Genomic DNA, 25,208 nt, shown 5'->3' on the forward strand with positions numbered 1-25,208 from the left:
TGGTTAAATAATTTGTTGTTTCTTGACCTTGGAAGCATCAGTTAGCACAATATCTTACCACGATGTCCATTTAGAACATGATCTTCATCAGTGGATGGAGTTTGCCCAGGAAATGTCCAAATTTCCTTCTTAGCATTTTATGAATAGTTTCATCCACATTTGTTCAAAGGTTTAGTGTGAAAATAAAAACATATATAATGTAGATATAGTTTAAAATGATTAAATGTCGAATCATTTTTTTAGGCTTTATGTTTTTGACTTATGTGCTTATTTACTTGCTTATTTATGGGTGTAGGGTTCTTTGTTAATCTTTTTTATTTTTAATAACTTGTCAGAATATGGAGGGTGTTAGGACCACGAAGCCAGGACAAGCAGCAGCTACATTCCTGTGCATTTAAATGGGAAAGTCATTAAGATGGTGATGAGAGCAAACACACCTTTCTTCGTCAGGAAGGAGGAAGACGCACAGCGGCAGCTCTCCCTACATTTGTGTCGGTGCGCTCCAAGTGTGAACTGCTCCTCTCCTCTCCTGTGTGTCAGTCTGTCTGTCTGTCAGTTCATCCATGCCCGCCCTGTAAACCTGCTCTGTCCGGGATATTCTGCTGTTTCACCGGATCCCAGCGCTGTGGAATGAGTTTTATCACCGGCTGGAGGCGAAGCGTGAAGAAAAATGACAGTAAAAAGTGAGTACAAGGGAAAGCTCCTGGAAATCAGTGCAAGTCCAGGCCCTGTCGGTACTTGCCTGTTTTCACAGTGCGAATGTAATCGCTTTTTCTGGGGACCGTAGTGTAGCCTACTTGCTGTCCGCCGATCATCTTGTCATCACGCTGAGACTGATGTGTAGAGCACAGCATTTCCAGTACGCCAGACCCAGATTCTCCGTAGACCACACACACACACACACACACACACACACACACATAAACAGACTCCTTTGAGCAGGTTTAGTGTCTAAAACCTGATGTGTGAAGTTTATTCCTGTGTTGGTTTTTTGTTTGGATCAGATGAGTCATTCCTATCATCTCACTGTAACAGCAGCTGCCACTTTCCCCCTCTCAGACAGAAAAAGTTGTGTTTGACAGGAATTTTTTCTTTTACAGCTTCTTCCCTCTGTGAATCCCTCTGTGTTGCCTGTAACTGCTTTGATGAAGTCTGTTGTTGCCAATCAGCAGCCTGTTAGACAACATTACAGTCATGATTTGGTCAAGCAGGATTACAGTGAAGTGGAACTGTTACATATGAGCTTTTGAATAACACACACACACACACACACACACACACACACACACACTAACATGTTTACATGATAGAGAAACCATTATTTTATGCAGTCTACAAATTGAATAATGGTGTTTTAAGTGGAGAGTGTTGTAGCTTGAATGCTGTTGTGGATGAAATGGTCAACTAGTCTAAAAATAACACAGTAAAATTATAATATATAAACAACCTCTATCCAAAAATTGGTATGGGTCTGTTGAAATAAAAAGAAATTCAGCCACAAGGAGGGGCTCCATTTAGTTTTGTGTTTATGCTGACATTTTACTTCTTTCTGGCTTTTGGCCGTCGGTGTCTTTTCGAATCACTATTCAGTTGATTAATTCATTAGTCATCAAAGTATGAGACAACTGCCTTGCAGTGCTTTGCTCCTCATAAAACGACTTCAAAAGTTGAACATTAATTGTGCATTTTTAGAGATGTCTGTTGTTTCTGATGTTTTTTCAGCTTCCATTTATTTTTACCTTTATATTAGGTTTTTTCTTATTCAAACATACAGTTTTTTGTCATCTATGCTGGTAGAGGATCTCTGCTAGAGTCTTCAGTCCACTTTGCATCTTCAGATCAGACTAGCTAACATCTTCCTCTCACCATCGTGAGATCTATTCTTACATTTGCTCTAAGTTGACCTTTGAACCTCTTTGCAGGGATGCCAAAGAGGCACAAGACATCCCTGACAGCCCGGACTCTCCAGGCCGGTACGTTTATATTGTCCACGTACACATTTATTCTTACAGCCAGTCCCGCTCATAGTGCTAATAACACATTTAATAAGAATATAATAGTGCATTTGAACCTTTTGAGTTCACCATTTTAACTCCAGACATGCTGAGTCATACACAGACTGACTTTTATTTATTTTCAGGTTGGCAGTCATAAACAGTCGAGACCTGGATCCCATCATCACAGACTTCAGGTAAGTGTCTTTTAACTTGAAAACCACTGTAGGCAGACATTAGACTAAATAATCGGATAAATGTATTCTTGGTTACAGTTTAAATATTAACTCCCTTGTTTAAAGTAAATATTTTTTTGATTCTTTACTTTCTGTAAAAGGTGCAGCTGATACATGTATTGAAATGAACTACCAAAACTTTCCCAAGATCTGTCCCCACATCATGGGATTTCCGTGACATTTTCTCAAAACTGTCCAATTAATATCTGGAGAAAGATCTTCAATAAATCAGTGCAGATAAATATGTAGACGGGGAGGGTCCAATACAGTATATCTCTGTCTGTGTTTCTAGGGCTCTCACGATCATGTTCCTCAAACAAAAGCTCTCCTTTCAGCTGGTCTTCATCCCTGGAGATTTCCTTCTTTTCTCTAAACAGCCTCAATTTTGTCCCTCTGGTTCAGGTTACAGCTACCGGACAACAAAGATGCTCTGGAATCTACAAATCCATCTAATGGGTAAGACTGGAGGAACATTGTCTTTGCATTTCTGTTTCTTCGTTGTTGTATGATCCTGCTCATCTGTGAGTCAGTGTGAACAGATTGTAACTTGGAGGACTTCTCTCCACATGTTGGTGGCATGTTGAGGTAAGGGTCATGAGAAGGTCACTGGCATTAATGCAGCTTCTTTCTGCTGTTCACCATATGAATAGTTCAGACAGAGAGAACCTGAGAATAACTGGTTGAGTGTGAACACAAACCTGTTGCTTATTCAATTGTCTAATCCCACATTGTGTTTCAAGGCATGTAAAGCATTTATTGGGAGCCTGAGGAGGAGGATAGTTGTGTCTGTTTGGATCTGAGGCAGGGAATTTAAAGCATGGATGATCAGCAAAACTAAATAGAGGTTAAAGTTGCCACTGTACATGTATTACTTTCACTGTACCTAAATAAATCTTAAATATATCATATATATCATTTCTAGACATTAATAAAAAAAATACAATGTTTAAAAAATACCTTGACAGCATGTACCTGCGTCCTCATTTGGTTAAGTTTGCCCTTGTGTACCAACAGGTTATGTTTCACAGGAAAGTTTATAGTTGATTTACAGCAAAAGACGCTCAAACCATTTTACCTGCTGTTTTAATTACCCATAATTTATTTGAAGTTTTGCAGCTGTGACAAGTGCTACCATGTGCTTTATCTAGTTACTTGATGCAATAGTTAACGTCAACTGTAGGCTCAAAAATACAACAAATTTTAGGATACATATTGACTTTTTTTGAGTGTACTTAAAGGGGCTATTTGTAAGCTTTCTCTGCCACTGAACGTGGTTTCTTGCCGGGAGCAGCTGGTGGCGATTGTCACAAGAGCTTTGGCCATCGTTGTCTTTATAATGCAAGAGGATATAATACGTCTTCAGGGCAGATTGGAGGCTACAGTGAGTCGCTATCGGAAAGTTACGAGACAGGCCGGGGCTAGCCAATTAGCCTGCTAACTTCAGTAGAAGAAAAGACGTGATAGAGAGAAGAGTTAACTTTGCCGTTAATTCCACCGCTAGAGACGTGGTGAGTAGAGGAATGAAGTTTGATGCTGAACTCACAACGCTTCTTCTAGACTGGTAAGTAAACAGCTGCAAATGCTAACTTTGGCTATGTAGCAACAGCAAAACTTACAAATAGCTCCTTCAATCTTGTTCATACTCAAAACGTGCTCATAATTAGTCTCCAGTATGGAATTAAGACATGGCTGAGGTGTTTAGATCTGTGGTACATGAATATTAATACAGATTTACATATTATTAAAATAAACCAAAAAAAGCCTAAATGGTTTAAAATTGCAAGTCATAGTCATAATCATTAATTTTTGTTTTTTGGTTGCCAAATCCCATTCTCCACCATGAGGATAGTAGTGTATCAAAACCAGTTATCTCCACCTTAAACCCATGACCCACGCACTACAGTCTATAAAGACTGATGAATTTCCCCTCATGTTTCTGTGCTGGGCCGAAGTGCTTTGCCCTTGTGATTGTGTTTTTATGAGAGAAAAATATGTCAAACGTGACAAGCACTTAGACGCGGTCACATGAGTGTGATCTTTATGCTTTCTTGATGTCAGCAGTGTTACTAAGAACACGTGTGTGTGTGTGTGTGTGTGTGAGAGAGAGAGTGCCAACACCGCACTAATAACACATCTTGGCAAACTAGAAAGAAGGCAGAAATTTAATGTTACTGGACACACACATTTGACAGCGGTACTTACGCGCCAACTAACCAGTTAACTATAAAGAACATTAGCAAACAGGAAAAACAATACTGACCTATTGGCTCTGTGAAACATAGCAGACATCCCTGGCCTGGCATCAGTCACAAGCTATTAAAGAAGTTCATAGTAAGAACATGTAGTGCTATGGACCCACAAATGTCACCATTGAACAACATCAAATGGATAAAAAACATACACAAAGGATCTTTCTTTCACAAACTGACCAGCCCCCAGCATGTCAGAGATGTATGAGCAGACCATGGGTCAAATGGTCAGTTCACACACACACACACACACACACACACACAATCACACACACACACACACACACACACACACACACACACTTATATTCGGTTGAAGGTTTTGAAATGAAACTAATATGATTTCTGCCTTTGTATTGTTCTGTTCTGTCATTATTGGTACCATTAGGTTTATATGTCGTTTCAGTTAATGTTTATGGGCCATAGGCATTATGTTTCCCGTATGTATGTCCGTCCATCCCATTCTCATGAACGCCATATCTTAGTAACTCATGAGGGAATTCAACTTAAACTTTGACTCAAGGGTGAACTGATTAACTTTTGGTAGTCAAAGGTCAAAGGTCTAAATCACAGTGACCTCACAAAACACGTTTTCACTTGAATGTGATCGCCCCGAGGGAATTTCTTCGGATTTGGCAAAAACATTCACAGTGGGCAAAAACTTACACCTCTTCTCATGACTGGGTTGATGTCAAGATAAAATAATATTTTAACCATCAAATTTCACTTATAGACATCTTAGTATCATTTAGTAGTACAGCCATAAAGTAAATAACCAAAACATATTCTCCCCCACCATTGCCCAATTCATTACACAGTTCATTTCATCAGCTACTGTTCTTTTGCTCCACCTTTCATATTGGTGATTATGAGGCATTACATTTAACCTGTAGTATTAGTCGGTTAATACGTTTCTTCATTTACGCTCAGTCGTTGTGCTGTTGTGTTCCTTTGAAGTAGAGATCGAGCACGGATGCCCTCTGTTGCTCATTGGCTGGAATAGTGTTGTGTTACTCGGTCCGAACCAGTTCGTTTATTTCCCATTTACAGAGCCGGGAACTGTGTAGGAACACCAGATTATTTTTCAGCACACACACACACACAGAACAGACAGCTACCGGATTGCGAGGAGATAATCGCTGATTATGAGTGTATTGTGTCTAGTGTATTGGATTAGAATCACTTACTCCACCTTAAATAGTCATTAGTTGCAGCCCTGCTGAGTGTATTTTATCAAATGGATTAAACGTCTTAGAACTTTTCTGACAATGGATAATAGACCTGTTTCATCAGCAGGGCAGTCAAGTCAGTCCTCTCTGAACTAAAGCTGATATGCCTTCTTCTGCTTTCAAATGCATGTACTACACCTCTCTCTCTCTCTCTCTCTCTCTCTCTCTCTCTCTCTCTCTCTCTCTCTCTCTCTCTCTCTCTCTCACACACACACACCGTCTTTCCGGTGAGTGGTGAGCTGCTGTTTATGGTAATCAAACACCATAACTCTTGGCACTGTGCCTATATTTCATTCATGATTTCACATTAGGTGTTGTGTAGCTACAGTTTGCTGCTGCCGTGCTGCATCTACTGTGTGTCTTCTGTTTCTGGACTCTGTTTTCTGGCTCGCTGCAGTGTTCAGTCTCTGCCACTGCAGCAGACCAGACTGGCTGAGATCCTCACAACACACCAGCTGTCTCTTTTTCCATCTTTTAAACATGAAATTTCCCTCTTTCACGTACAGCAGACGAAAGTATGATGGTGTTTTTGTCAGAAATGATAGCAGGCCTCTTTTCTCCTAGCTTTTTTAACATTTTTTTAGTAGTTTCACATCTTATATAAAAATCATTAGGCCATGAGTTGTGGACATTTAGCTCCGCCCCTGATTTAGCATTAACCAATCTGAGCAGAGACTGCAGTGTGTAGCATGAGGGTGATGATCGGAAGAGGTGGGACAGTCTCGTGTGTGTGTGTGTTTGTTTGTGTGTGTTTGTGTGCGTGCGTGCGTGCTTGCTTGCGTGCGTGTATGTTAGCAGCAGCACAGATAGCCTGTGTATTCTCTCCTCATGTGTGATAGTCATCCCAATCTTATTAAGGGCTGCCGTTGCTGCTGCGCCCTTCCTCCTCCTCCTTCTCCTCCTGTCTCCCTCCCTCTCTCCTTCATTCTGACCCCCCTCTCTATCTCTCTTTCTTCTTTCTCTCTCTCCCTTTCTCTCCCGCCTGCACTTCTGCCGCTGCTTCTGCTCTTGTTGCTGCTGCCATAGAAAGAGACACAGACCATTAGACTGCTCTGCTGTAAAGGCCCCAGGCTCACTTCTGCAATTTTCTTTATCTGTCTTCTTCTCTGTCTCTCTTTCACACACACACACACGCACACACCCACACACATAAACACACACACTTTGCCAGATGAAAATGTCAGGAGAGGAAGAGACTCTGTCAAACGGGTAAGATACTTCATTACTGCTGCATGTTGGGATGACGTGTCTGTCATTCAGTCGGCCTCTGTAAGATCCTCTATAAGATTGTGTTTCTGTTGTGTTCCCATGATTTAAAGGGCAATGTGTGTGTGTGTGTGTGTGTATGTGCATGTGAGAAAGAGAGAGTTAAAGCTGTGACACTCAGGCATGTGGACAAACTTGCTTGGTTTATTATAGAAGCAGCTTGGCTCTTTTGTGTCACAGCTCAGTGCTAAGAGGCCTCCGAGCATCTTATAGCAGCTGGAATAAATGTGGTGAAAGCTCTGTGAACCTGGTCCGGTAAACTAATGCTTCGTCACTCTTAAACCAGAGTGTGTGTGTGTGTCTGTATGTATGTGTGTATGTGTGTGTGCTCGCATGTTGGTTTGCATAAGCACATGCAGGGGTGTGTTTATGAATAGTGGATGTTTGCTAAGTGGTTCTATCTATCTGTGTGTGTGTGTGTGTGTGTGTGTGTGTGTGCGCACATTTGCCTGATAATGATTGTTATTGTGCAACTTGCTCCCTGGAGAAATAAACCCAGAATTTGAGACTCGTTGACTTAAAATTCAATTAAATTATCTGGACAATGTGTGGTATGCACATCCTGAACCTAACAGACTCTCCTCATTGTCCTGGTTGGCATGCACTTTCTTCCTTTTATACAACTGTCAATTATTCCCTCCATTTAAAGGACAATGTCCTGTCCTGTGTGACAATCTTCGCTCTCTCACTGAGATCGCCTTCATTTCCTTTTCAGGGCCTCAGATTGTCTTTAAGCTGTAAACCTGACAAAATCTTATTTCCAGTCAGCCAGAACCAGTTGAGTTGGTTTTCAGCTATAAGGAAACGATGAAGCCACTGATTGTTCACCTTCATTGATACCATCACTGTACTGTAGTTACTGCTGTTACTTTACCAGTTTGATGATTTCTGCCTTCATAATCTAAATAATGTGAACACTAGGAAGTTTGACCTGTAAAATATTTAGCTAGTGTTTGATTTTTATCTCAGCCGTTATGTAATGTGCACATGTACCTGCTGTCTACAGTGTCCTGTTTTTGTCAGATAAGTAGACAAGCTCACCAAAACACCATAGCCTCTTGAAGGTTATTGATATTTATTATTTATTAGATTATGCTTGTGTTCTCAACCTAACAGGTGATTAAACTCCAGCAAGGTTATCTTTTTTAAGAAGACTGAATAATTCGAAAACACATATGCGTGAGGTCAACACTAGGTTGTAGGGTTGTGGTCACAAGGAATTTCTTGGTTAAGTCAAGATTAGATGAGTTTTTTACTAGTTATAGGGTAAAGTGAAAGTCCAGGGAGTGAATGTAGTTAATGCAATGATGAGTTTGGTTTGACTGTCCCAAAGACAGAAGTGATGTCGATAGGGGTGCTTTAGCACGTCTGACTGTTTCTTGTTTCTGTGCAAGACTGTTGTTTTAGGTAAAAGTGACAGTTGGCAGTTGCTGCACCTTTGCAGAGAGAAAACAGATACGACACAGCAGAGAAAGCTCTGGCTGGATTTAGTCAGTGGCCCTCGGGGGAAGACATGTGACTCTACAGCATTATTCTTAAAATCAATGACATAAACATATATACAGTATTGTGCCTTGTTTTAATTCCCTTCTGGCATTATTGATAGTTATATTATTAATCCCTTTATGTCTCATTATTTTGTTATATTGTTATTTTGTTTATACTCGATTATTGAATGGTTGATGTAAAATAAGTTTAAATTTACATTAAACGTTGCTACCTGTAATTGTTTGGAAATCTTGAGTATATATGCTCACTTAAAGACAAATGTATACTGAACATACATGTTGCTCTGTCACCAGTGTGACTTTCTGTGCTGTTATCAGGAAGCGCAGCTTGTTGCTGGTCATATGGTGAACACAGCAGTCACCCGCATGTCATTAGGCAGAGCTGCACCAGTGTGTGTGCTACTTCATGGTGGTGGTGGTGGTGGTGGTGTGTGTGTGTGTGTGTGTGTGTGTGTGTGTGTGTGTGTGTGTGTGTGTGTGTGTGTCTGAGATGATTATATAGTTCCTCTATCTTTCTCAAGGGCTGGAATGTAAAGTGAACGCCGTCTATTAGTCACTGTTGTTACACACATTAGTTGTAGTTGTGTTTGCCGAGTTTCTGCTCTGCCATTCTTCTGCATCTGTCTAATGTTTGCAGCTGGCATCATATACTTAAATGTAAATGGAGAACAGTTGTTAGGGTCATGTGATCAATATGGTGGCCTGGAAAACCGAACTGTATTTTATGATAAAACAAATTGGAAATCAGGTTCCTATTTCACAAAAACACATACACAATAATAAACAAATGAATAACTCAGAAAGTATGCCACTTTAACATCAATAGCAAATGACTTCATGAAAAAGTAGCATTCTACATAGACAACGAGTCATCATCCAGATGGAAGAAATGAATCATCTTAACGTTGAAGAACATTAGTGTGGCACTCCTGTCAGCCATTAGTGTTACACATTTACCATTCTCTTAATTAATTTGTTTTGCTCATTATGCTGAATGTTAGTGTTTTCCACATGCTGTGTGCTAATCGCAAACTGAAGTGATGAATAAAAAATCTTATTTAAGCAGATCCATTATCAGCACAGTGAGTGAAACTAAAGAGGAGGGAGCCTTGTGATGAAGGAGCAGTGCATGATTTTCAGTAATGACTTGTGCTCAGTTTGGCCACACCATACACTCGTCACATGTGGGTCATCTGCACCAAGTAATGACGTCAGAATGGACAGCAGCTTTATCGACAATTATCCTGAGCTTCCATAAAGGCAGCTTACAACAGAATGCTGTGTTTAGATACAGATATACATTTATTTGTGCCAGCAACAGCATCTGTTGTTCAACTTTAATAAATGAGCCTGTTCAAAACTGGTCCCTGAGCTTGTATTTTCCTATATATTTATATATGTAAAAGTATATGGTTGTGTGAGTACTGTAATTTATGCTTATTCCTCCTGTAATGTGCAATGTAATGCAAACATCAACAACACTAACATCAAAGCACTCGCTCGAGCCAATTTGCTTCTTTGGCTCACTGCGTCTGTGTTTCTGTTTCTCTTGTGAAGTTGTGGGGGATTGGAAAATGTTTAATGGAGGATAAATACAGGAAGTGAACTGAGACAATATGATGATTCCTCATTCTGTCAGTGTTTGGAGGCTGGGTTTGTTGCTGTAAATGAGAACAGGGTCACTGCAGTAGAGGCAGAGAGAGAGAGAGATACTGGGGTGGGAGGAGGCAGAGCAGAATGAGGTGGCATGAATTTTTTTTGGATCCTACTCGTTTAGAGATCAGAGATGTTTACTAAACTAAGAATTCATCAGACCCCCAGCTTGGCCTGTTTATGAGCAAACATTTTCAGCAGTTATCACCCACTTCATCCACATTCTGTTTGTTTTGGTTCTCCAGGTGCTCGCGGTCAGACCTGTCTCTGGCGCTGGAGGACTGTATGGCCGCCCTGGATCTGTTTCTCAGAAATGACTTTGAGGAGGCGCAGGCCCGGCTCAGATGCAGGTAAGATATAACCTACCTGATCCAGCTATCCTGATTTAGCTGCTGTTCTCACCTGTAATGGAGCTCAGATCCACCTGGCTTTGTGCTTTCATGGACTTTCATACAGTGGATGAGAAACAAACAGCTGGCTTCATGCATACAAGCAACAGTATTTTTAGTGTTTTTCACTCTCACTTGTGAAGAGTTTCAACAGGAAATTGCATTCACGCACACAAATAATAAAATCAAAGATGGCTGAATTCCATTTAGCTGCTTCAGTTTCAGGGTCCTTGTATTGCTCATATTGGCTCACTGCCACACTGTCATGTCTCACATGTGACACCTGAATACAACAGAGTCATTGTTAATGTTAACGGTAAACTTCTCCCTCTGTATCCTTCATGTGGGTTGCGGAAAAGGGCCTGTGGATGTAGTATTTTAGTTGTAATTAGCCAATATTAGCATGCTAACATGCTAAACTAAGATAATAAACATATTATTACAAGCATATTAACACTGCTGTTATTAGCATGTTAGCATGCTGATTTTTGATGCATTTAGCTCTAGGCCTCATCTTTCTCCACAGTTGAAAGTCAATTCAGATTGGCGGGCAGAGATATGTGTTATTCTGATGTTTCTGTTTTGATAATGATTCAGCAAAACTCTTTATTGCCTCTATATTACCTTAGCTTATTTAATATACATTTTGTAAGGTAAAACATGAAATAATTGTTATTTGCTGACTTCCTAAAAGTAATTAGATCAATGTATATGCTCAATAAAAATGTCCAAAAATTACGAAATAGGGTCACAATAATTGCAATACAATGATTTAAAGGTTTAAATATCCAATAACAAGACAGAAGCAAAAGTACTACAGGGTGGGTTGGCTAAGAAGTCTTTTCTTCTGAAACCTATTGATGATTTTATTGCTGTAGGTTTTACATGATTGACATGCTGCTTTGATTCACAAACTCCCTCTCCAGCCTCACTCCATTGCCTCTAGTTCTGTATTCCAACACTATGTCATCAAGTTACTCCATTGTTCACTGCTCATTCTCTCGTCTATTACTGGAGCCTTTATCACGCCCTCGCTATTATCCTCCACCCTCTGTCTCTTCTCTCTGGGGCTGTAGGCCACTCCTTAGCCACAGTTTTTTGTTTTCAGAGCTGGCTTATAACAAGATGTAAGAACAGCTTCCTGTCAGCCTGTACTTCCTTTTTATAATTTGGTCCTAAGGCTAGATTGACACATATTCACAGTTTAACGTATTTTCTGTTGATATTATGAGTCATTTAGATGTTTTTAACACAAAAAAGTTCAGATTTATGTAATTTGTTTGGTTTCTCAGCTCAAAGTTAATTATGCAGACTTTCATCGCAACATCACATAAATATTCTGACTATCCTGGTGTCATAAACATAATATGCTTCAGTATTTAAATCAGGATTTGTGAAATATTCCAACCTGGAGGAAAATCTGTGTAAATCCACGCTGGCTTTACCTCTAACTGCTGCCACAGCCCTGCAGTCGGTCAGCCCAGCAGGTCCTGGTTTCTGTCTTGATATTCTTCCCACAGCTCTGTGTGGGCCATCTCTTCCTCTTTCAGTCACTGAAAAGCACCTAAACAAACAGTAGTTGCAAATATGTATGTTTGTAGCTGTGTTGAGCCCAGATGGTTGGATTTGAAGCATGCAGTGGGACAGTATGATGTCCTATGAACAAACACTGTGTCCTTCCCTCCAGCATTTCCCTAGTTTTAACAAAAGGAATCAAGGATTCAGTCGACAGTAAGGATGTAGTCAAATTAAAGAGTCATTTGACATTTTAATGCAGCACGCTAATCAAATTGAGATGTGGCTTTAATTTGTTTGGTTTGTACAAAGCCTGATAACACCCACAATCTGAATGTTCCTGTTTGCTGCTGTGAGGAAGCTGATGGTCTGGAGTGTCAAACTTCTAATATATAATATTATGCAAGGTGTGTTGACATCTTCTGCATTGAGTGAAAGAGAGAAAGAGAAAGGAAACAAGCAGCCCTGTGGTTGTGACACACCAGCAGAAGCTTTCCTCGTCCTCCTCAGTGTTCATCTGCCCCTTTCTTTAGTCCATGTGTGCTTTCCAGTTCTCTTCTTCTTCACTCTTTGTCTCTGCGCCCCTTCCCGGAGCTTGGTGCTGACGCAGTCAACTGGGACAGTCTCTGCAGCACACACACATGCGCATGCACACACACACACACAAATACACAAACACACACTGAAACTAAAATACTGGAGCTTTCATTATGTGGATGTACTTTAACCAGTTATATCCCAATTTCTTTTACTCTCACATTCCTATTCATGATCAGGGGCAGCTGGAGCCTATCCCAGCAAGCACTGGGAGGAAGATAGGGTTACTCATTACAGGGTTAATGCTCTCACACCAATACCTATGGGCAGTTTAAAGTCTCAAATGTACATGGTGCCATGTTTTGTGACTGTGGGAAGAGGCATGCAGAATGCTTGTTTCTCATGGGGAAGTGTGGGACTGGGAATAGGCATCACCCTGTTTCTCACTGAATTAGCGCTGAAGCATCAACTGTCACCAAGGGGACAATTTTCCTGATGCGATGTGTGAATTGCGCATTTCAGAATACATATTGAGGGATGTTAACTCATTGATAAAGGAGAGGGGGCTGATGGACAGCTGTAGCTCAGGCGGTACAGCATGTCAGCCATTTATAGCAAGGTTGGTAGTTATGTACAAAGACACCGACTGACAGAACCACAAGCTGCTCCCGCTGTTTGTATATGTGAAGATTTTATTCCCTTTAGACAAAAGTTACTGCCTTAATTTCTCTCTTACAAGATGCCGGCTTATTTTGATATTTCTGACCAGAAGTTCTGTAGTCTGAGCTATTGTCTGTACATCAATATCACTGCCAGTGAGCAACTCATACCATGTTATATAAGCCTATAAACTGAGCTATCTGCACAAATTGCCCCTATATTACAGGATTCAGATGTTTGAGGCTCCCAGGCTATATGTTTCCCCTCCTCTAAGTCACAGTCAAGGAGCCACTGCAGACTCATCTACAAGATAGTAGAAACATGCCTGCTAAGTAACCAGTCAAGTGTTTTTAAGTGTTTTTAGCCTTCAAATCCTCGAGGCATCCAACAGCAGGCTTAGTTTTATTTGCCAGCTCTCTGTTGAAACATGCCATCAGATCAAGTACAGCCAAAACAATCCCATCATGCTGTACCTCCCCAAATCCCCCACAGTTGTAGCAGGGAGTGGGTGCAGGAGGTAGATGTTTAGCTGTATGACGTATAATACAGCAACCGTGTCCTTCTATGTGTGCAAACATTATATTACTTGCGACATGCTATGCTAACACTCAAAGCTATCACTACTTTTCATAAGGTTTATTTCTAATTTTGAAACTGAGCTGCTAATTTCCTCAACTTTCACTTTGTGTTATTACTCATTACAATCAAAGCCACTGGCAGCAATGATGCATTATGCCAAAAACAAACTTTTTTGCATGTAGCGATGGTCTCACTATCGCTACACTTCCTTTATTGTTACTGGCACGTGAAGAACTGAACACAAGGCGTGTGCACGCAGGTGAGAAAGCACAACGCAGCTCCTCCCCCGCATCATGGAACATCGCATTGGAAATATGTGAGGGACCCGGCTTTTGTGCTGTAACTAGGAAGTGAAGACCTTTTTATCTCTGAGCCCTGAGATAATGCTGACTGATAAATATCTGAGTACTGTTGTTGAATATTTGGAATTCCCAAGCAATTTAAGCACAGCTACAAGCAATTCAGTTTAACCTCACAGCTCCATCTTAAGAGGTCTCTCAGCTTTAGTTTGGGCTGTCGTCTAAAAAAGAAAAAAGCCTGATGCAATGGAAATGTAAGACAGGCAAATCTCTCTGCTTCTCAGTCTGTACCTCCGCCTTCTCTGACTGTCAGCTGCTTCCTGGTTGTTACTGAGTTGGTTCTTGTTTACCAGTTGATCACCGAATTAGAATTAATTATATTAATTGCTTTAGGTGGAAAGTTCAAGCTCAGCCTGATTCACTGCTCTGATTTTATGACCTTGATCAGCTAAAAGTAACATGGATACTATTTTCATCCGTGTCTGCTTCTCTTTCTCTATAACAGATCCATTAAGTCTAAATACAGCTTGTAATAAAAGTAAAGTTAAGCTCGATTAAGACTACGTGGCCTTTGTGCGCTGTGTCCATGAATTGGAAAATAGTTTATGTGTCCACGAAACGCGACTGGTTTTAGCTCAGAGTAACGTCACAGAGGTTGGCCGCATGAGTCAGTCTGTGGTTCACAACAAAGAAATGTCAGTTATGCAGACTGACGAGATTCCTCTCTACACAACTCTGCCGCTACCAAAATTATTCTGCCACGTCTTTGTGTCTATGTTTACAATAGATAGGTAAATACAAAATATGTAAAGCTGTTTAAACAATCAACTGTGCCTGCAGTAGGACAGCATATTAGCATCAATACCATATGTTTGTGTTGTTTTTATTCTTACCATAATTATATTTAAGTAGTTGGTTCTAATAATGGTTCAGAACTGGAACAACACGTTTTTTTAAAAAACTAGAACAACAAGTACATCTACTGAAAAAATGTCTGTGACATCAGACACTTTGACCTGCAGGAGCAGCTCCTGTTAAACACAATGTGATGTGACGCGCCCACAACCACATGTATAAATAGACTTAAACGGTTTTGTTTTTTCTGTGTAGTTGTGCGGTTTTAGCTTTCCAAGTATTCAATCTCACTGATGTTGTTAGCGAGAATTAATTATCAGGCGACAGTTTATCAGTTTCTGTTGTTCCATTTCTCATTTGTATGGGACTACCGTATGCATATTTAACACTTCTCTTAGTTCAACAAAAGATTTTTCTACCGTCTTCTTTTCTGTCTGCACACCAGCAAGAGAACTTCACCTATCTGAATCAATATATTGTTTACTATCTATCACAGCCTGTTTCATTTTCAAGGCCAGTGCGGTATTACTGAAAACAAATGTTATGCATTGTCTTTTTTTTGCAGAACCAAAGACAGCATGTACCACGCTCTGACCTATGCCACTATCCTGGAGATGCAGGCAATGATGACCTTTGACCCCCAACACATCCTGGCTGCAGGAAACACCATGAAGGAGGCCCAGGCTATTTGTCAGCGGTGAGACATTCCTACAACACCATGGTGAAATAATCCCTGGATGACCAGCTGATAAAATGTGCACTCATACTGCTGATTTAGACATTCAGGTACACAGCACATGATGCTGTATCGCTTGAACATGTATTAGTAACATCATACCAAAACCAGAGAACATGCTGGGATTGTCTTGACTCACTGACCCAAAGAATGTCACAGCTGCCTGCCACAGTTTGTCCTGGAGCCACTGTGAGAGTCCGTCATGACTCTGAGCCGATCTAATTAGCCCAGCCTGATAAACATACACTCTTGTTCAGGCCGAAACTGATCTGAAGTCACAGACGCAGTTTCCTTTACGATGTTGTGACTACTGCTTGGAAAATTTAGTGCATGGTCAGCACCTTGAGGTAACTTCATCCTGCAGTAGCTCAGCATCCTGTCTTTTCTGGAAAGAGGCTGAGTCACTGATTTGCATTTGAAACAAGATAAGCAAAGAGACGCAGGACAGTGCAACGCCACTGAAAAACAATCTCAATCTCAAATTTTGAGTGAAACACGGCCACTGATACCGGATGATGGTTTTGTGCTTGTGTGCTTTCAGGCACCGCAAGAAGTCAAGCTTCTCCAAAAGCTTCACAGAAGGTCAGTAAAGCCGTGTATTGACAGGAGGGTTCAAATGTGTCTCCATCGTTTATTGACAACATTTAGGTAGCAGTTTCAGTTGTGCTTTACGTGTGTGTCTGTGAAAATTTTGTGAGAAGCAATGACAACCTTTGCTTCTGTTGTGTGTATGTGGCCTCATGTGAAAGTGCTAAGTGTGCATGTTTATCTGTGTATGTATATATCTGTATGTGCGTTTGGGTATTTCGCTGCAGCCCCTGGGCTCTGCTGAGCTTTCAGGCTGACTGTGACATAATGATTTTCACCTCAGAGGAACTACATGCTGAAGTTTGCTACGCCGAGTGTCTCCTGCAGAGGGCAGCGCTCACCTTTCTGCAGGTCAGGAGTGAGGCTTTACCCAGACAGCCCAGCACTGAAAACGGCTTCCATCGATACATTTATGTTTTACTGAAACTCACTCTCAATTAAACTCACTCTGCTTTTTTCCCTCTCTCCTGCTCTCTTGCTGCTGCCTGGCACAGGATGAAAACATGATCAGTTTCATTAAAGGCGGAATCAAAGTGAGGAACAGCTACCAGACATACAAGTGAGAATCTTAGGTCCAGAATATCCTTGTTTGTTCATGTCAAGTTTTTGTCAACTATTCCCAATTTCCCATTAAACATGTTCTATCTTCCTCTTTACCCTGTAAAACATTTGACTTTCTCCCCTTATCTTTACCTTACAGGGAGCTCCACACAGTCCTCCAGTCTGCTGGATACACTCATGGTGATAACCATGGCCATTTTGAGGGTGGTGTTAAATTGGGAGTAGGAGCTTTTAATCTAGTAAGTAGAAAGCTTAATGCAGTAATTTGTTGGGTTAATGGACTACAAACATGTTTTGAGCCTTATCCAAAGGAAACAGTATTGAAAAACAATTTGCTTGCATTGCATATTTTGTGATTTCCACGCAGATGCACATAAATAGCAAAAGATGAACATGAAAATAAGAGTCACTATAATCTAACATGGAGGCAATACGTTTCTATGAGCTTATTACTCTTCATGTAGCACTGATAGATAATTATTTGATTATGGCCCTTTCATTCTTCTGCAGACTATCCAGTTTATCCAAAATAGTTGCAAAAATGAAAAATGCTGCTATCAAGTTTATGTAGTTTAATCATCAAGGGAAGTATCAAGAACTCAAGTAAAGAAGTAATTATCTCGGGTTACTTTGTAGGTTGTAAAACCTCCTTAATTACTGTACAACCCATGGCCTTTGTACAGTATGCTTAGGAAATGCAAGATCATTTCCTTCAAAACCACCGATGTTGTAATGAAAAAGAAAAGATCCTGTAATCCAGCTGTGATCCTTTCAATTGTACTTCTTGTCTACTTCCTGCAGATGATTTCCATGTTGCCCACACGGACGCTCAAGCTGCTTGAGTTTGTCGGCTTTTCCGGTAATAAGGTGAGTTCTGCTGTGAAAACCAGTTCTAGCTGACAGTTGGTCTACCGGAGGGTGTAACAGCTCTTGTTATGGGTTGTTTGACACAGGATGGATTGATCTTCTCTGCGTGAAGTGCTGCATCCTTTCTCTTAATAATACAATGAAAACTGTGGTTGATTCATAAGTTGGATTTGTGATCTCACTTTCACTAGCTACTTTAATCTTGCCTGTGATTATGGTGACGCTCTTATATTTAGTACTGAGTTGACAATGAAGCTGACATGTTTAGTAAAAGCATGAGACAAAACTTTTACAGCTGCACAACTTGATGTGTGAATGACTTCAAAATTGCTTTGATCATGATGACTAATGTATTTACTTATTTAATTATTGTACTTATTGTATTACTACACTGTATTTCTGTGGATCATGACTTCCTATTTTTTGTTGTGCTAGAAGAATGATTTAAGCTTCTGACACTACTGATTTGGTTTATGTGATCAAAATAATTCAAAAGCCTGATATTACTTTCATATTATGTTTATCTTCTGGGTGCAAAAAACTAGACATTATATACAGACGTTACAGTGAACTTGTATATCCTGTTTATGTACAATAATGCATTTATGTATTTTGCACACAGGCCTATGTGTGACCCATTTCTGTTCAGACTGGGTGGCTTAAATTACTCTGGTAGACGAGCAGATGTTGCTCATCCTCCAGCACACACTGAATGAAAGTCCACACCATGTGCTGCTTTTACTGCTCATTGACCAAAAGATCTTCCTTAAAAGGAGACTTAATTCAAACTATGTATGTCTATGATTGTGTGTGTGTTTGTGCAGGAGTTTGGTCTCCAGCAGCTTCAGGAGGGCTCTGCAGAAAGCACATTTAGGTCCTTCCTCTGTAACATGCTCCTGCTCTGTTATCATACCTTCATGAGCTTCATACTCGGTGAGCAAATGAGACACACAGACACACACACACACACACACACACACACACACACACACACACACACACACACACACACACACATGCATGCAGCTGCTATCAACCACAAAGACAAAGAAGCACCTTAGTTAGTTTTGTTCTGTTTTTTGTCTTGCAGGCACTGGAGAAGGAGATGTTGAAGATGCAGAGAAACTGCTGCAGCCATATCTCAAAAAATATCCGAAGGTTTGCCAGAATTAAACACTTTTTTTAATATATTTATTTTAAATTTTCCACATGATTTGAAGTATCATGTTTAAAGTCACTGTTTATCTGTTGTTGTATCTTTCTCACAGGGATCCATTTTCTTGTTCTTTGCTGGTCGAATAGAAGAGATCAAAGGCAACCTGGATGCTGTGAGTACAGCCCAAAGAACCACACGTACACACATTTTCACCACTGCACTATCCATGTGGAATTTTTTCTTCTTATGCATCATGGCATTACACATTTCTTGTTGTTTCTGGGTGTCTTATGTATCCATGTGTCTGTCAGCCTGTATTTGAATTTGAATGTGTGGGTCCACTCACTGTATGAGTCTGGGACGTAGTGAACAGAGGTGGAGGACATGAGTCACATGACCTGAGTCAAGTCATGCGACTCAATAAGCAACATCAAACAACAATACATTTGAGGAACTAATTCTGTAAGTTATCATAAGATTGAGTTACATTGGCCTATAATATAATTACCAAATTGAAAAGAAAGAATTGCTATTTACTCATCCTGTCTGTCTGCATTTATTTCTAAAACATGACATTAGCGACAGCCAAAATTTTTTACACATAATGATGACACATTTGTCTTTAAACTCAGGTTGTCCATTGATTGACTTTGTCCTCATCAATTTATAAAATATTAGAGAAGTTTTGAGTTGAGTCGTCTGTGTCCATTACACATAATTCTTAACACTGATTATTGCACATGTCCTGAACCAGAATAAGAATAAAGGAAACCCAACAGAAGACTCTATCTCCATCTTCATCACATCACACAAGCCATGTCAGATATCTATTAGTTTGAATCATTGACCCATTCAAACATGATTTATACTGAGTTGCTCACCACATATTAGTCACACTGAATATGAGTAAGAGGGACATATCTGCAGTTTTTTGTGTATGTTTCCAGGCCATCAAGCGTTTCGAGGAGTGCTGCGAGGCTCAGCAGCAGTGGAAGCAGTTTCATCACATGTGCTACTGGGAGCTCATGTGGTGCTTCACATACAAGAGGCACTGGAAGATGGCTTACTTCTACGCAGACCTGCTCAGCAAGGAGAACTCGTGGTCCAAGGTGGGCTATCGTAGTGTGGGATTGGGGGGATATGTTCAGGCTAATGGAAAAATGAATGGGAATGACCATCAGAGTCAGTCAGCCTTTCATAAATGAAGAACATCAACATTATTTTCAGTTCAACAAATGTTTTTGATTTATCAACTAATAGAAATTTTGTAGACCTTTGTCAGCTCACATAGAAACATATAACATGTAATAATCCTTCCAGAATAAAAATCCCCACCAGTTTGGGCATTTTGGTGAACCTAATGGTTATGATATACAACTTATATACAATTGCTCCCCAGTTCAGTTCCATTGCCCTGGTCTGACTCTCTAAACTCCACATAGTTGTAGTTCTTTCCTCTCTTCATCTCATTTGAAAAGGAATGATTGGATTGCAGCGGCAACCAGTTTTTTTCCTTCCCTCAGGCTACCTATGCGTATATGAAAGCAGCCTACCTCAGCATGCTGACGAAGGATGATTGTCTAACCTTTGGGGAGTCTGCGCTCACTCTGTTCAGGTACGAACTAAGAGCTTAGATACTACTGAAACTGCTCACATCAACCACAGTGAAATAGATATATTCAGTGTGACAGTTATATATCTATAATATCATAATCACTTCTTCTGGGAAGAGAAGTCTTTGGAAGCGAATATGAACGCACAGAAAGGAGAGATGCCATTTCTATCAGAAGGGAATGATATAGCAAAAAAAAACAACTGGTTGACCTTAAATCTTCTGCTGGCACAAAACAATACATGTGTTTTTATTGATGGTCAACAGCTGCACAAGTGTTCTAGTAATTCTTTATGCTGTCTACTTGTTTGTTATTAGACTTATATGTCTCTTATATATTGTATATGTATTTGTTGTACTTATTTATTTTAATTGCTCTTTGTACAGCACTTTGGTCAGCTCAAGCTGTGTTTAAATATGCTATAGAAATAAAGTTGACTTGACTTGACTTGGCTTAACTTTTAAACTGTCTCTGGGGTGTGTCCACATAAATAATGTGTCACATATTGTGTTGTTATACTGACATTCATGTGTATGAATTTGTTTATTGTATCATATTTCAGGCAGGTTCCAGCGCTGAAGCAGAAAATCGCTGGCAAGTCTTTACCAACAGAGAAGTTCGCTATCAGGAAAGCCCGTCGGTACCTCGCAGAAAACCCCATTCCACTTCCTGCTCCTCCACTGGTCAGTACTGGACGAGGCTGGATTTTTAAACTGTTCCTATAACGTGTTGCATTTCTTCATGTAGGAATCTGTTTGGAATCAGAGAAATTGCTTTGTTTTGTTTCACACAGACTTTGCCCTATAACAAGCTCTTTTCTCTGAAATTTGAATGAACCAGTTTGGCCAATCAGGACGGACCCACCAACCTCTAGGGTTTCAGGATGTATAAACAGCTGCTGTACTCTGACCCACTATCCACAAAGTCAGCAGATAAAGGCATGTGTGTGATGAGTAAGAGCTAACCCTGTGTTCACAGAACCAAGGTTATGATTTGTAACATTTGTTCTGTTTCACCCTGTATCAAAAGCTGCAGGAGGTTGACAGGGAACAATGCTCAATGGCTATGTTATGGCGTTTCACAAGTCTATCATCCAACTGGGGTGGCTTTTCCTGGGTAGGACATTACGCCCCCCCTGGGTCCATGCGCTGAGACCTGAGACGGAGCCCTCTAACCTTGTCGTTCAGCCACAGCTTGAAGTGTTGACATTGTGGCTGCTGGGATAATAATACTGTGGACATTTATACAACCTCTGCAGGCGCACAGCTTTGTCTGTGCACTTAGAACTAGTGTTACAAGAATAACCTTTGTTAAAGTCAGACCATAAAGAGAGCAGAGGTTTGTCAGAAAGAACACGTTTCATGTTGACCTATATCAAAAAAGAAAAAATCACTGGTTGTTGCTTTTAAACTATTTGTGTGTATTTGTGTGCTGTCTAGGAGATGATGTACATATGGAATGGCTATACAGTCATTGGCAAACACAAAGACCTGACGGAGGGCATGCTGAAAACACTGGATGAGGCACAGGCTAAACTTGATAGCAGCCCAAGTATGCACATTTATTTACCACATTCTCAAAGATCTTTCCAATGGATTAAAATTCTCTTTTTCTTTTGTTTTGATATGAATATGCTAAGGTGGCTTACATTTATTTCAGATGCAAGGAAACTATTGTGAATATATGAACTGCTTGTTAGCTCCTAACCGTCCTGCTGTGTGTTTGTCAGGGACTGAGTTCTCCATAGATGATCAGTGTCTGCTGAGCTTGCTGAAGGGACTGTGTCTCAAACACCTGGGGCACCAAGAGGAGGCCGAACACTACTTTACCCTAGTCCTCTGCAAGTAAGTCTCTCTCAGTTACATACACAGACATGTACAGACAGTGTATGCATCCAGAAAAACAGATATGCTCTAGTCTCTTGCAGTGTGCCATCAACACTTAGCCCATATATGCTGTGCATCCTCTGATGAATAAAGGCAGTTCTGTTTTAAAAAACACTTTACCTCCACACATACATTATCTGCAGTGAGACTCAAATCAAGTATGACCACTACCTGGTTCCTAATGCACTGCTGGAGCATGGTCTGCTGTGTCTGGAGCAAGGCAGAAAAGATGAAGCTATCAAACTCCTAGAAGCAGCAAAGTAAGTCTGTTTAAACACCATATTCAAGTCATCTTTACTCATGGAGAAGGTTTTTAAATCGAAGATTTTCACCTTGCTTTATATTTTTTCACATAGTCTACAACTACAAATCATGGCTGTTTTTTTAACTTAAATATGCCACACCCATTTGTGTTTGTGGTTTTCATCAAATATTACAGAGAGCGATGTCTGTTGAAACCATTTTTTTGGTATATGGGTTTATTACAATGCCCATGTTTGAAATTAGAACTTGATTGAGATTGAGATTTTCTTCTGATGTGATTGTAAATGTCTCTTCTCGCTCTGTTTCAGGCAAAATTACAAAAACTACTCAATGGAGTCACGGACACACTTCCGCATTCAGGCTGCTCTGCATAAGGCCAAGGGCACCGGGGAGAACGGTGTTCATGTTCCCTCCAGCCCTTAACTGACAGAGGAGGGCACACTAGAGCAGAGACAGCTTTCTGTTTCTGCAATCCCACAATGCAACACTCAGCCCCGCCCCGCCCAGCCCCGCCCATTCAGGCGGGCATTTTGTTTTTTGCATAAGGATAGGGGAAGAGGGATGCTTATTGTTCTTGTGTGTGCCATCCTTACGGGCAACTGCAGCTCTTTGTGGCCGCGACTGGCTGCTGGTTTGCTACACCCTCTTCCAGAAATATATTATGATGAAATTAATTTTCTTGTGTAATACGAAATAGAGAAAGTTGAGAAATGTGCCTATACTTAAGAAACATTGCTTCTAGCAGGCTTATTTGTCTACCACCATGGCCACCCATAAGGGGTGTACTAGGGTAGAAGACAAGGTCACATTCGTATAGTACATACCACAGAGGGCCTCCACTGCTACCCCAGGATAAAAATGCGCCCGGTTCAGGGTACTGGGGTTGGACCTGATGAAGTCAGAGTACCAAACAGCCCACAAGAAATTACTGACACTAACTCCAACATTTGGTGTTGGTCGCTACAAAGCACTCCCACTTCTTTTAATCTAATGTGAATTACTGATTATTGATAAACATCATTATGTGTTGACATAGTTCGACACCCGTTTTACGCATCACATATTCCATGCGATGAGACTGTTTTGTACTGTGTCATTTGATACATTTTTGTTGACAGGTTTCCCTTTGTTCAGATGTTTGATCACCAATATGACCAAATTAGATGTAAATTCTGAATGTTGGATTCACTTTTTTAACTCTACATAATCTTTGGTTTGTTGTGTTTTTTCAGATTGAATGAACTTTTTATTGTTTACTTTAAGTTTTCTTCCTTTCCTTGAAACCTAATGAAACACTTTCTTTCAGTCTCCTTCTGAAGAATTGATCAAATCTGCTGTATTTAAAGTTACATGTAATGGCTCTTTGCACAATGCTTTGTAAATCAGCCAGCCATGCAAACTCTTCATTGTCAAAAAATGCCTATCAGACTTGCAGTGAGAGTTGTTGGTTACATTTATATACTGTAAATGGCACCTTTTACACAAATTGTCCCGTTTTAAGAGGACAGATGAATGTGTCTTTTAGAAAGGCAGACTCCCTCCTTTTCTCCTCCTGGTGTGTGGGACAGGCTCCAACAGTACTTCAGCTTGAACAAACAGGCCATTCACGGCGAGCAGCGAAGGACTGCGTGCTTGTCTGCCTGTTGCATCTTTAGTGGGTGAAGAAGCTGTGAATGGCAACCACCACAGTCTTCCTGCTTTGTGAACATCCTCTGCTGCTCATGTATCAGCCATGCTTGACTAGAACCACCTATAGAAATAATTCAAAATATCATAACCACGATTCTGTAACAAATAATTATCTGTATATGAACAAATACTTGTAATGATTGAAATGATAAGACAGAAAGTGGTCACCTCTAATTGTGCTGGTGGTGAGGTTATTTGAATGGCTGTGTCCCAGCAACAGTGTCCACAACCTAGAAACTCAGATGGTGTTTCAAGTGTTGAAATTAGAGCATTGCTGATTTATTCATGATTAGAGTGAGGTTTGGGATTCAAGACGATAACTAAGAGTCAGTTTCAATTTTTTAATGGTGGAGGAAATGTATTCTTAATACTGTTTTAACAGCAGTTGATCTCTGTAATATTCAAATAACAAATCGTCATTTTCTAATAATTAATCAAGCTTGTTTTTTTTCCCCTTTGGTTTTACTGATGTAGCTGAAAGAAACTCTAACCAAATTTAGTGGCATTGTGATGTTGACAATCAGCATATTATACTGGGCACGGCTACCACAGAGCAGAATGACATTCCTGTACATACTGAATGTTTCTATTGTAATTTAAGATGAAATGATGATAAGCAACTAAAAAAAACACATCCCATTTTGTGTTGTCTTTTTTTGTCAACTGTGCATCACAAACAGAAGAAGCAGTTCAAAGTGGTATTATTTACAGAACAAAATAGGCAATGCTTGCATGCAAATAGTTGTACCCGTTGTTCTCATACGTGTGATCTAGATACAGTAAAGTCATCATCTCGTCTTGTTGTCATGCAAGACAGTGGCAGCCAGGGATAAGAAGACAATAGGTAGCCTATTAGAATAGTATACAGATCATATTAAA

General features: G+C 40.3%; 1 protein-coding gene across 2 annotated transcripts; it reads left to right on the forward strand.

The window, feature by feature from the left end:
* The first annotated feature begins 450 nt into the window (after positions 1-450).
* ttc39a (tetratricopeptide repeat domain 39A) lies at positions 451-24,763 on the forward strand. Of its 2 annotated transcripts, XM_023401951.2 has the most exons (21): positions 451-683; positions 1,923-1,973; positions 2,141-2,191; positions 2,633-2,686; positions 10,381-10,485; positions 15,535-15,666; positions 16,247-16,287; positions 16,577-16,644; positions 16,788-16,852; positions 16,994-17,093; positions 17,656-17,721; positions 18,546-18,654; positions 18,812-18,879; positions 18,990-19,049; positions 19,825-19,986; positions 20,401-20,492; positions 21,053-21,173; positions 21,930-22,041; positions 22,220-22,334; positions 22,520-22,636; positions 22,949-24,763. In XM_023401951.2, exons 1-21 carry the CDS (start codon positions 631-633, stop codon positions 23,061-23,063), a joined length of 1,857 nt encoding a protein of 618 aa, XP_023257719.1. In that variant the 5' UTR covers positions 451-630; the 3' UTR covers positions 23,064-24,763. The 2 variants fall into 2 exon arrangements, with proteins under 2 accessions (XP_023257719.1, XP_023257720.2); XM_023401952.2 differs by lacking the exons at positions 451-683; positions 1,923-1,973; positions 2,141-2,191; positions 2,633-2,686 and adding an exon at positions 6,741-6,917.
* The last annotated feature ends 445 nt before the right edge of the window (positions 24,764-25,208 follow it).

Source organism: Seriola lalandi, unplaced genomic scaffold (assembly GCF_002814215.2).
Source record: "Seriola lalandi dorsalis isolate HSWRI2012SDOR001 ecotype SW California unplaced genomic scaffold, Sedor1 jcf7180002053835, whole genome shotgun sequence".
NCBI lineage: Eukaryota > Metazoa > Chordata > Actinopteri > Carangiformes > Carangidae > Seriola > Seriola lalandi.